A 13614-nucleotide genomic window follows, 5' to 3' on the forward strand; every position below is an offset into this window, starting at 1 on the left:
GTTTCCAAACTCCCTTTTCAGCCTTTTCTCTTATCGTTCTTGCAATATATACATACTTCTGTACATGTTTGATTTGCTTTCTTGCTAAAAATGATGAGGTCCCTTCATGCATGCAAATTTATAATTCGTTTATGTGTTCAGTTCGTTTGAAATATTTAGGATTTATGTTATTTTTAAAAACTAGACATTTTTTAAAGAATAGTTTTCAAAAATATGCTTACCATGATAAAATATAATTTTATCTTACAGTTCCTTGGAGATTGTTTTGTTTGATTTGGTTTTGTTTCTTGCCAATGGCATCTCACAAGTGGAAAAATTTTAAATTACAGATATGTTTTACTCGAGCCTCCTATTGTTTGCTCACGCAGTGGTTGTTCTAAAAAATGTGTTTTTCATATTTCAAAATTGGCAGATGTCACATAAAAACCAGAATACTGGGGCAGCTGAATAGCTCAGTTGGTTAGAGCACGAGTTCTCAACAACAAGGTTGCCAGTTCAATTCCCGCATGGGATGGTGGGCTGTGCTCCCTGCAACTAAAGATTGAAAATGGTGACTGGACTTGGAGCTGAGCTGCACCCTCCACAACTAGAGTGAAGGACAACTCCCTGGAGAAACACACTGTTCCCCAGTATTCCCCAATTAAAACAAAAATGAAAACAAACCAGAATACCTTTTATTGAAAAATCAGAATATTTGACCACATTGACTCCATGCTCCCATTTGGCAACAATGGAATGGGTTCTCCCACCCCTCACCCCCAATCCCGTACACCACCCTGCGCAATCCCCTCATTGAACCTACTGCCAATTACCATTTATCACTGTGCTTATGGGATTGCTTTTATTTATGTCCAGCCCACTTCACTTATTTATGTTGACTGTCCTGTGGACATTTGAATTCTGGCAATGGTTTAGAGAAGGTGGCAAGAATCATCAGAAACTCTTCCCAAATTATAGGTTGGGAATATGATTGAGAGGTGGGAGAGTGGGGACACATGTAAGAAAGAAAAGTTCGTGGAATCAAACCAATAAATTATCTATCTTGCTAGTAAATGCCTCAGTCGAACAAAAGGTATACCTCAAAATGTAGTCGACATTCAGTAAGAAGAATTTTTTTCAGATCAGTGTCTTCAAAATGAAATACATTAAGGTAGAAGAGAAAAATAGTACAAAGCCCAGAGAAAGCTCAGCTCCAGGTATAGAGAACATCACTTTTCAATGAAGAGTCATGCAAATCTATGTAATTGAGATGAGAATTGAAACATTCCCAACTACTCAGAAGAAAGCACATTGTGAAAAGACAAAAATAGAATGAAGACAACCCAAGAACTAAACTCATCGTATGCATTTCCCAAGAAAACTCCACAGGAGTTCTCTAGACTTACAGAGACACTATTCCTACCATCTCTGATGATGGAGAACAACTTTTCTGTTCATAATTCTTGTCTTTTGTTGCTACTATCTTCTAAAGTATTGGAATCATCCTCATAAATAGTAACAGAGGTTGATTTTCCCAATCGTTCCTCATAAATTTCTTCATTCTTGGCAATTATCTTTTGCCTGTAAAGAAAGAGATGTATCACTATAGACTCAAAGGGTAGAAAGAGGTGTAGGATATTTAGGGAGAGAGAAATGTTGTTTCATTCCTTCATTGGGGGCAGTCTCACGCATTACTTGTAGTGGCTTTGAATTTAGTGAGATACAATATTTGGGTGACCAAATGCCCATATGAGGAATTTTCTACTAAATAATTACAATGAGTAAATTCCCTTTATTAAAGTATTGACCAAAGTTTATTTCAATGATTTAAGATGCATCTTCAGGTAACGGTATAATTTTTGACCTGAAGTTGTTTTCCACAGGAAACAAATGCAGCTGTATCTAAGGGTAAACCATTAACACCTAAACCCCTAAACTATCAGGGGAGATAAATTTAAAAATAATCCCTAGTCACAAAACTGAATAAACTCAGAGATTCTCAGGCAAATCTCATGTCATTCTGCATAAAAACTAAGATGTAGATAGGTAAGGAAGGGGAGTCTAGACACATTCTCAGGTCCATTTCAAATGAACTGTCTGGCCTCAGCAGGTAAGTTCTGTGGCCAGGCTCAGAGTGACTATCTCCCTCCCATACGTGCCTGTACCTTGACTTCATTATGGAATACCTGGGTTCATTTTCACCTTTTCCTCACCCAAATTCCCTCCTACTTCCTAAAGGCAACTCAGCCATGTTTCTGTGAGCGGCATCATTCACACCTCAGATGAATGTTTTCTTCTGTCAGGAGCTGGATGGTGTATTTAAACTTCTCTTCAGATTCGGCAAACTTGGTCTGGAATGTTTTCTCCAGATTTCCAACCACAGCTTTCTGAAAGACGTATACATTTTAATAGCTACTTTTCCCACACCAGAACTATAGGGCCAAGCTGCACAGAGACCTGGATTCCTCCTCCCAACTTCCATCCCCACTCCAGCCAGGACTCACCTCTTTCTGGAGTTCCATCTGGGTGTGGTAGAGGGTTGTGTTAAGTGATTCTAGGACAATTGCTTGTGCATTCAGCTCTTGCTCTATGACCTGTGCAAGGAGAAATTGTTTCAGGACGTCATGATGATATCTACCCATTTATTCTCTTCTCCAGGGCACCTGGACTAGAATGTGAAGCATCAACTTTAGCTACTCCTTCTCTTGCACCATTCAGTCACTATGCCCTGTCCATTCTCCCTCCTCTATGTCTCGTCCATCTATACCTTCCTCGGCAGCCTCACTGTCACTGTGCCAGAGGCAGCCCTCACCAGAGCTCACGTGGGTTGTCACAACAGCGATCAATTATTCATTCATTAAACAATTATTTGTTAAATATCTACTATGGATTCCAACTGCACAACATTCTGGAAAAGGCAAAACTATAGAGACAGAAAAAGACCAGTGGTTGCCAGGGGTTGGGAGGGGAAGCAAAGGGTGCATAGGGAAACAGAGTAATTTTAGGGCAGAGAAAATATTCTGGATGATACTGCAAGGGTGACTATGTGGTATGATGCATCTGACAAAACCTATAGAACGTACAACACAAAGAGTGAACCCCCATGTAAACTATGGACTTTAGTTAAAAACGGTGTATTAATACGGGTTATCAACTCTAACAAATGTACCACACCATTGCAAGCTGTTAATAACAGAGGAAATTGTGTGTGTGGATGGGAAGTTTCTGTACTGTACTTTCTGCTTAATTTTTCCATAAACCTAACACTGCTCTAAAATTAGTCTGTTAATTAGGAAAAAAAACCCCAAAAACAGAACCCCACTACTGTATTAGGCACCAGGAATATTATGATGAACAAGACAAATATAATTCCTACTCTTTTGGGGAAACACTGTAGTGAGGGGAGATACAAACAAATTAAATAAAAGTAAATAAATAATTATAATAATAAATTGAAAACAAACCAAGGATACAGGTAGAGGATGCAGTGTAAGTGCAGGAAAGGGCTAAGTGTGGGATCTACTTTAGGTAGATCCTGGAGAGACTATAAAATTGAACCAGATTGGTTTCTGCTTGCGGGTGTCAGCCTCGTTTAACTTCCACATGTTCTAAGAGCTCTTCCCATGTAATAAGCATTCTCCCATGATGTATAACTGGAGAGGTACCATCACTTACTGCAACTGCATTGTGCAAAGCACTGTACCAAGTCATTTTTCATTTTTTTATTCATTAAAAAAAAATCAATTGCTATTTACTGAAAGTCTGTGATGTGCCAGACACTGTTCTAGAAATGGGATTAGCAGTAAATAAGATAGACAAAATCCCTGCCAACATTGAATTTAGCAGGTTAGATGGTTATGAGTCTATGAAGAAAAACAAAACAGGGAAAAGGAAGTGTCAGACCTTTTCTTGAGCCTTTAAATAGAGCATCCCCTGAGAAGGTGGCATTTGAGTGAAGACTGGAAGGAGGTAAGGAAGTTAGCAATGTGGCTATCTGGCAAAGAGCTTTCCAAGAAGAGAAAAAAATCAAGTGGACCCCAAAGTGTGAGCATCCTGGCCTGTTAAATAAACAACAAGAAGTCCACTGCCACTGGAGTGGTATGATGGAGGGGAAGAAATTGAAGGAGATGAAATAGGAGGAAAGAACCACCAGCATGGAGTAGGTGGAACAATCCCCAGGACCAATTCTGGACTGGGACTAGTTCATCTTCCCACCAGCCAGAGTAGAAAAACCCTTCCAATACACAGTATTGGGTAGAATTATAGCATCTCAGTAGGGAAAAATTAGCCCTAGACTAAATTCTGCCTAGCAAAGCTTAATAGCAAGGCTTGAAAAGATCAAACTATTTCCAAGTAACTGAATCCCAGAACAAAACTCAACAATATTTAAAGGAATGCAAAAATAATCAGCACCCAACAAGGTAAACTTCACAATGGCTGGCTCCAATTTAAAATAATTACCAGGGATTCAAACAAGCAAAAAAATGTGACCATAAAGGAGGAGCAAAATCAATGGATAGAAATGGAATTAGTAAACAAGCTCATTAAAGCAGTTATAATAATACACTGGATCTACCTTGCTCCAAAACCCTTTACTTCACTTTGTAGGACATTATAGTCTGCCCAACAATGGTGAAGCCCTGCCTGGGTTCTAGAAGATATCATTCCATGCTTTCGTAATGGCTGATCACTTCCCAAACATGTCCATTCTGGACCCAAATTAAATTCTCAGTGTAAGAACCATAAGACACTTTGTGGGTTTGAACCATTTCCCTTCAGGTGCATCCCACGTGGAGTTCCAGAAGAAAAGTGTTCATTGAGAATGCTATGGGGGTGAGGTACACTCAGAGTTTTAAGGAGAAGCTTGGCGTCACAGTTCCAAGGGGGGGCATTATTGTACTTTTCAGAGCTTAAAGGGAAGAATCTGGCATTTTACTATTCAACACTCTTTTGTGGTTTGAGCCTTACTAGAAATGGAAGGCATTTGACATTGAAGATCACACAGCATATTGCTCATATATTTGTTCAAATCTGGCTCTAGAAAGATACCAATGGCTTTCTTTTACAGGTAATTCTAAAATCCTATTTGGCTTATTGATTTCAGCAAACTCAGCATTAGGTCTTTCTTTTTTTTTTAACTGGTTTTGGGAAAATTATCACAGATTCCATTTTATTGAGAGTATATAATTTTACCGATGTATTTGTAAGATGCTAATTCCACAGGAATAATGAAAAAGCTTACCTCTTTGGTCTTTTTTAGTTCCTCTAACTGCAAGGTGTCCTTTTCATGTTGTTTCAGGAGCTCCTAAAAATAATTTTATTTGGAAAAGATCAGCACTTGGGTTCTCGTACTTCTTTCAAAAACTAAGAAAGCCAGAATAGGAATCAGAAATATAATATTTACCAAAGTTTAGATATTGATTTTATGAAGTACACATTATAAACTAATTACATAACATGTTGAAATTAAATAATGAAAAATCTCATTCATGTTCATCCTCAGTACATTGACAAATATTAAAATAAATTATGTTTTCGTCAAAGGCTTTTCTTGTTAGTATACAGATTTAATACTGCTAAATAGCCAATTCTCCACAGATTGAATTTATATTTAGTCAATTCCAGTCAAAATACCAGCAGGTTTTCTTGACAAGATAATTCTAAAATTTATATAGAAATGCAAAGGCTATGAAAGAGCCAAAATAATCTTGAAAAACAAGAGTGAAGTTAGAAGATTTTTACTCTGTGATTTCACATAGGCAAACAGTTGAATAGAACAGAATAGAGAGTCCATCTACTCTCCTCCCCAAATACAACAAAGACACCAAGGGAACTCTGTGGAGAAAGAAAAGTTTTTTTTAACAAATCATTCTGGAACAACTGGATATCCATATGGGAAAAAAAGAAGACCTATGTCCTCTATTTCCCTCCACACTCAAAAATTATTCAAAATGAATCATAGAATCATGAAAGCTAAAATTAAAAAGCTTTTTGAAAAGACTATCTTCCATAAAAATTAACCATAAAAATTGTCCTTGGAATAGGCAATAATTTGATAGAGAAGACACAAAAACTGTAACTATAAAAGCAAAAGTTTGATAGTTTGATTTTCACCCAAATTAAAAACTTCTGCACATCAAAAGACAATGTGAAAAAAGGAAAAGGTAAACCACAGGCTGTGAGAGAGAATTCAGAACACATATATCTGACAAATTGTATCATTGTATATAAAGTATTTCTACATATCAATAATAAAAAGATAAACAACCCAAGTTTTTAAAAAATGAAAAAAGACTTGAACTGACACTTCACAAAAGAAGACATAAGTATATATGGTCCAATAAGCATATGAAAAATTAACCAACATAATTTGTCACCAGGGAAACTAAAACCATAATGAAATAACACTTTATACTCACTGGAATAGTCAAAATTAAGACTGGCAATACTAACTGTAGTTGATGATATGCAGCAACTGGAATTCTCGTATATTTAAGATGCAAGAGCAAAATGGTCCAACTACTGTGGAAAGTGGCTTGGTAATTTCTTATGACGTTAAATCTATACTTACCCTAGATCTCAGTAATAGAACTCATAGGTATATACCCAAGAGAAATAAGAGCATATGTCTACAAAAATACTTGTATAGGGTGTTTACGGAAGCTTTATTTGTAAAAGGCCCCAAAATGGAAACAACTCAAATTTCCAAAACAGGAAAATTCTAAACATATTGTACAATATTCCTACAAAGAAATATTACTGAGCAATAAAAAGGAAGAAATTACTGCTATCAACAACAAACGGATAAATTTCACAGGCATGACATTAGGGGGAAAGAAGCTATACACAAAAGAACATACACTATAGAATTCAAATTTCTATGAAGTTTAAAAGTAAATAAAATTAATCTACGGTGGTAGGAATCAAAAGAGTGGTTGTTTTGGGGTAAGTCTTTAGGGAGATCGGGCATAACTGGAAAGGAACACAAGAGTGCTTTCTGGGTTGAAATGTCCTAGATCTTGATTTGGGTATTGTTTACATGGATGTATACATTTGTCAAAACTCATCACTGTATATTTAATATTTGTGCATTTTGCTAAGTGTCACTTATACCAGAGAGAGACAGAGAGACAGAGAGAGAGGGCGCCCGATTTATAGTCAGATTTATAGTCAGTGTCACTAGAGGAAGAAGGCATGTGTGCAGATAATCAAATTTCTTCCCACTAGAGGAACTGCTACTTCTTATTCAGACATCTGAGCAAGCCAGACCCCAGAAGCATTGGACATACTGCAGAGCGTGCCCCATCTCCTCATTATTGTTTTGCTCAGTAATATAGTAGATGCCATAAAGGGGCTTTTATTGGTGAAATTAGTGGCTTTTCAATTGGCATGAGGGTTAGAAATGGGCTCTTAAAAATGGAATGTTCAAGATATCTAAAATATTTTAGAGTCACTCTCCACTTTGCATGAAATGGGCACAAGAATCCAACAAAGTCTATAGCTTGTGTACTTAGAGATGGGGGTCTAAGACTTGACCCCCAAATGGTCCTGTGTCCTGCACAGGAGGACCTCTGGTCGCCTGATGCTGACTACAGTGGTTACAGAATCCTACTTTTGTAATACCTTCACGTATACTTCTGGTAAATCTTTCATGAACCCGAAAGCTCAGCAAACTGGTGGTATAAGCGCTTAAACATGCTGATGAATGCATGTTCGTTTAGTAAATGTCCATATGTTTGGTCTGGGATCTGCTTTCATCATAACCTGGAATCTGTATCAAGCTTGTGGGGGAGTGACTACCCGGAGTAGCTAACCCTTACTAAGGTAGCTACTCTGCTTTATTAAGAGTTGTACATGACCACATTTGCTTAGTTTAATTTGCAACAATACCCTTTCTCTTCCGCTGTAGTCAAGGATGAGAAGGACATTCAGAGTCTGAGATTTTGGCCAAATAGGGAATTTCAATTTCTGTACATGTTTCACATTCTTTTATTTTCTGTTAATTACAATTTTCATTCCAATAACCCCGTGTTAAGACTTTCTAGATAATGGACAGCAAGATTGTCAGTCTACTTGCATATATGGGGAAAGGGGAAATATGCCAGAAGGACAAAATCTCCTCTAATGACAGAGGCACACTTGGGAACCAAATGTCCCATTTCGACCTGACATTCAACCACTGATGTGCGTTGGGCTGAGTTACCTCTTTCTCTCGATTGAAGTTCTCCAAGGCAGCACTGTAGGAGTCATTTATTCTCTTCTTTTCTTCTTCTGACTTTAATTCAAACCTTTTTGTCATCTGATTTTCTGTGGAAGTGAGAAGAGACCACATGTATGTGTACATGTGGGAAAAACATGCAGAGAGAAAACCAGAATATCTGAAGATAACAGAAAGCCCAGACTGGGTGACACGAAAGGTCCTTTCAGTCTGGTGTTCGGCCTGGAGGTGCTTGCGAGTGAGGTGAGCTCCGTGGTGACTCCGTCACAGCAGCCCTATGGGATTGACCTCTAAGGTCTTCGCTACTTTTTGCGTAGTTTATTTTGGATCTGTTGCTTATTATTTTGTTTATTCCCTCTGCTGAAGTAACCACTACGCTTTCTTGAAAATCCTTGTCTTAAAATACAGCTCTTGGCTAAGGTGACTTTTCTAGCAATACAATTCATTCTGTACTTAGCCCTGGGTAGAGGTAGGCTTAAACAATTTTTTCTGGGGGGGAGGCGGAGGGCAGGGGAACTTGTCAGCAGAGACCCAGTACTAAATGGGTAGAAGGAGGGGTGAGGCGCTAACACCAGTTTCTTGGTGCTGAGTATGGATAAGGAGGCAACTCCTGGGCTCACAGGATAAGTCTAGACTGAGCTACATTCTGAGCAGCTAACTTCTGCTTTTCCAAAACTGGTTGTTCCATCTTTAGACTCTGACAACATGGATGAGTGTAGTATGAGTAGCTAGGAGTCTGGGAGATGACCTGGGCTATGCTAAACCGGGATTCTATGTAGAGCCCCACACAGGAGCAGCTCGTGTTCCACCCCCCAGCCTTAGCGCCAGGGTCTTCATGCTGCTACCTTCTAGCAGTCCAGCATTCCCACCGAGGTGGGAACGGCCTAAAGGATTAACTTTTCCAGGGGCATCTGCATTTAAATGAGTAATTTGTTAAAAATCAACTAAATCTGATATGAATTGGGTTGGGGTAGGATGTGGCATAGGTTTGTAGAGGCCCCACTCCTACCTCAGCCAATCCTCTAGGTCAGGGAGCAGAGTCTCCATAAATTCCTCTCTCCTTTTTCTGCTATTGAAGATGCTCAGGGGGAGTCGGAGGCTCACCTACAGAGCACTTCGTATGATCCAGCACTGTGCTAAGTGTTGGAAATATTAAAGGTATATAACAGAATGTATCAAATTATGTTGTACACTTTAAACTTACTCAATATTATATGTCAATTATACCTGAATTAAAAAATAGATCAAACATGGCTTCCTCTGGGGGTGGTGGGAATATAGAGGCTTGCAGTAAAACAGATTTAGTTGCTCCACCCTCAAGAACTGAATATTTGAAACTCTAATTCAAGGACTTTTTTTTCTGGAACTTTGGGGTCACCTGCATCCAGATGACAAGTCTACATTCCTACACATGTCCCAAAGCTCGTTCCTGCCTATGATGGCCAAACTTGGCACCAGTGAGTTTTGGTAGAGTCAGGCTTAGAATCTCAGGTGGTAGAACTTCATAAAAGACTCCATTCTTGCTGTCACTTTCTTAAAAATACCAGGCACCAGCCATGTGGCTCATCACCCTGAGTGAAAGCAAGCTGCCTTCCTTGAGTTGAGACCAAGCCTAAGGACACCCTTTTGGTGCATCTGTCCTCAGGAAGTCAGACGTTTCTGTACTCACTTTGGTGTAGCAGGATCTTTTCCCGCTCCAACTGCTCATTCTTCTCCCATTCTGCCTTCTTCTTTGACCACTTATCTTCCATTTCATCATAAATGCTGTCCTGTGGAGGCACAAAGGCATCACGAAGTAAAAGGGTCCTGAAAGAGGCTGCGCACAGCCCAAGGCATAGCACTGGGCCCTTTGCAGCTCCCATCACCTGAGATCCTGGCCGAGGGGCCCCATTTGGGGGACTGCTGGAAGTACATTCCAGCTTAGCCATCCTGAAAGCCTGAAGAACCTAAAAGTCAGTCTCTGTACAGGGTTTGCCCACTGGAATGGAGCTTCCTTTGGAGACAGTAGGGTTCCCCATGTTGAAGATTCACGTCAGCTCCCTCTAAATCATGAATCATTTATAAATAGCATATGAAGAAAGAAGGGAAATGTCTAGTAGCTAATTTGAACACTTAGAAAACAATAGGATGTTTTCAGAGTGCCCATTCCCCACAGCAAATCTAACTTCCTTTGTGGTTGAGGTTAAATAAGCCTAAAGAAGATGCCAGCCCTTATTGGTTGGCTCAGACTTCATGAGGGTGGGACCGCAGGAGGGAGCAGGCCCAGGACCCGGATGCTGTCACTAACATCTCAGAAGCCTGACTCCTTTCCTTGTCAGGTTAGCTGCAGAATTCACACTGGGCCTGGGCATCAGAGCTCCTTTGCAATTATTTGTGGCCATTTAAATAGAGGTTCTCTTGGGGCCGGCCGGTGGCTCAGGCGGTTGGAGCTCCGTACTCTTAACTCCGAAGGCTGCTGGTTCGATTCCCACATGGGCCAGTGGGCTCTCAACCACAAGGTTGCCAGTTCAATTCCTCGAGTCCCGCAAGGGATGGTGGGCTCTGCCCCCTGCAACTAAGATTGTACACAGCACCTTGAGCTGAGCTGCCTCCCGGATGGCTCAGTTGTTGGTTGGAGCACAGGCTCTCAACCACAAGGTTGCCAGTTCAATTCCTCGACTCCCGCAAGGGATGGTGGGCAGCGCCCCCTGCAACTAAAATTGAACACGGCACCTTGAGCTGAGCTGCTGCTGAGCTCCCGGATGGCTCAGTTGGTTGGAGCGCATCCTCTCAACCACAAGGTTCGACTCCCCCAAGGGATGGTGGGCTGTGCCCCCTGCAACTAGAAAACGGCAACTGGACCTGGAGCTGAGCTGCGCCCTCCACAACTAAGACTGAAAGAACAACAACTTGAAGCTGAACAGAACCCTCCACAACTAAGATTGAAAGGACAGCAACTTGACTTGGAGAAAAAGTCCTGGAAGTGCACACTGTTCCCCAATAAAGTCCTGTTCCCCTTCCCCAATAAAATCTTAAAAATATATATTTTAAAAAAAAATAATAATAAATAAATAGAGGTTCTCTCTCATCGTTTTCATGACTAGTGAGTGGGCAGCTGTGTTTCTATAGAGGTCAAACTCTCCGGAGAGGCCCAGATTGAAGCAAACACAAAGTATACCTAGGAAACTGGGGCAGCTAACCTGCTCATCGACCTGACACTTCTCTTGGACTCTGCTCTAAGATGTTTTTTCCTGACTGTATCAAGGTACATTCTTGAAAAATGAGTTTTGGATACAAGCTCAAAACTAAAACTGTGAGTGGTAAATCAAATTTCAGAGGCGGTGCTGGCGCTTCACTTGGTTTCCTCTTTCGATAGGGTGATCAACTGGCCTTGTTTGCATGGGACTCAGTTGTTTCCTGGGACTCCAGACTTGCAGTGCTAAATCCCAAAAGTCCTGGGCAAACCTGGTCACCCTAGGATGAAGGTTTCTCCCTCAGCCCTTCCCTGTCTACACCCATCTCCCTCTCTCTCATCTCTCAGGAAGAACTCCTACCCTAAATTTGTGTCTCTGGACCTCCATCCAATTAGCTGATAAAATGAATGGGATATGTTCTGAGATGGCTAGAGCACTCCCACGTTCTGCTTGTGGGAGTAGTGAGTGCAGAGTGATACAGGTCTTTCTGGACGGCAATTTGGTCAAATGTATCAAAGACCTTTACAGTGGTTATTCCTTTTGACCTAGCACTCTACTAAAATCCAAGATGTCACAAAGTACAAATATTAACAGTAGTTGTCCTGGGGTGGTGATTCTTTCTTTTTGTTGTTGCCGTTGTTGGTTTTGTATTTCCATTTTTTTTAAATACAATGAGCAGGTATTAATTTTGTAATCACAAACATTTTTCAATGGGCTTCTTTAGGGTCTGGGTGACTGATTTATCATTCATGAAAGCTATCATAGTTCACAGGTTCACTCTTCTTCCCGGGCGCAGTTAGTGCCACTTAGGTCCAAGAACGCTATTCGGAATCTCAGGAAATTATTTTCTGGGCCAGAGCTCTAGATTCATCCCAACATTATCAGCCAGGAATGAGCTTTGCTTCTCTTACTCGCATAAACCACCAAGGAACTCTGAATCTCACCTGATACGTATGAAACACATTCTTCAAATACTTATATTCCTTTTCCATTTCCTCTGGACAAAAGGAAAACAGGGTATCATTATTGCTCTGAAATGCACATTTTCAAATTCAAATGTGAGGTCTCCTGCACACCTTCCCTACCTCAAACTCATCCCCTAGGTGGTGAAACCATGGTGTGCCTCAGAAATCACTCTGAAAGCTTATTAGAAACTCAGATACCTGGACCCTACAGAATCGAGCTCAGAGGAGAAGCCAGGTCTTTGTTGATAATATGCTTCTCAGGCAATTCTCATGAGAATTAATCTGAACAAGTCTGAGAACGAATTCCCAGGGTAAACCTGCATCTTTGGAAGAAGAGGACCAAAACTTTGCAGCATGCACCTGCCTCACTCTTTTTAAAATAACATTTTGTAGTGTACATTGATTTTGAAAATAATACACATTCTCTTTAAAAAGCTAGGGAATCAGCAAGGTATAAATTGCACCTTTTAAAAGTGCAAGGCAAAAGAAAGGGAAAACATTATAGAATTCCTCCTCTCTGTGGAGATTAGTCTATAAACTCGGAACTCTGAAGAAGACGCACTTTCGTCTTCTCCAAAGCAGCATAAACAATGGGAAAAATGGCCAACACAACCCTTCTGAATTATAAGGTCACACAAATCATCGAATGTCAGATTTAGTGAAACACCATCATTTTGCAGGAGGAAACATGCTGAATTAGAATAGTATTATATTTGTAGAACTTTAAAAAATGATTTTACATTCTTATCATTCTGATAAAGGCAGATGAGGAAACTGAGACGTAGGATTAAGGGACTTGCTCCCAAAACTTGTTTGCAGGAAGGTTTGGGTGCAGGGAGGACTTTGGTAGACATGGCTTCCCTCTTTCTAGTTTCATTCTCAATCACTCCCTCTCCCTGAGCTTTAGGAGGAAACCTTTAAAGTCTAGCTATTACCCATCCATGGACATGAGAGTTTCTCCCGCCCCTTCACCATGGTCATTCTTCCGGGTCCGAACGTACCTAGCTTTTCCTGGGCAGCCAACTTCTCTGCCTCTAAGGCTGCTTTGTATTTGTTCTCCAACTCAGTGAGCTCTGCTGCATGAGCCTCTTTGAGCTCCCTTTGGGATCCCAAGAGAAAGCCACAATCATCAGTGAAAAGAAATCCAAAGCTGAGCTGTTCCATTCACCTGATCCCACCTCTCCTCCCTCACACAGGAAGCCAATGGGCAGGCTGTGGGGCCCACATTTCCTCATGCATTCTCCTGGCATCTACCCAGAGAAGGGGGAAAGGAGTCTTA

General features: G+C 40.5%; 1 protein-coding gene across 4 annotated transcripts in view; it reads right to left on the reverse strand.

The window, feature by feature from the left end:
• Window positions 1-13614, reverse strand: part of FLACC1 (flagellum associated containing coiled-coil domains 1) — a 38617-nt gene that overhangs the window by 7682 nt on the left and 17321 nt on the right. Inside the window, exons 8-15 of one of the 4 annotated variants that reach the window (XM_074340003.1) lie at window positions 13337-13434; window positions 12315-12367; window positions 9867-9966; window positions 8183-8286; window positions 5222-5284; window positions 2484-2573; window positions 2257-2366; window positions 1403-1560 (exon numbers count right to left, since the gene is read on the reverse strand). In XM_074340003.1, the coding sequence (XP_074196104.1) occupies window positions 1434-1560; window positions 2257-2366; window positions 2484-2573; window positions 5222-5284; window positions 8183-8286; window positions 9867-9966; window positions 12315-12367; window positions 13337-13434 (745 nt within the window). In that variant the 3' untranslated portion in view covers window positions 1403-1433. Of the gene's footprint in view, window positions 1-660; window positions 1561-2256; window positions 2367-2483; window positions 2574-5221; window positions 5285-8182; window positions 8287-9866; window positions 9967-12314; window positions 12368-13336; window positions 13435-13614 lie in introns of those variants that run through there. The other 3 variants (XM_019726798.2, XM_019726800.2, XM_019726799.2) reach the window with 3 other exon arrangements.

This window comes from Rhinolophus sinicus, linkage group LG01 (genome assembly GCF_036562045.2).
Source record: "Rhinolophus sinicus isolate RSC01 linkage group LG01, ASM3656204v1, whole genome shotgun sequence".
Lineage (NCBI taxonomy): Eukaryota > Metazoa > Chordata > Mammalia > Chiroptera > Rhinolophidae > Rhinolophus > Rhinolophus sinicus.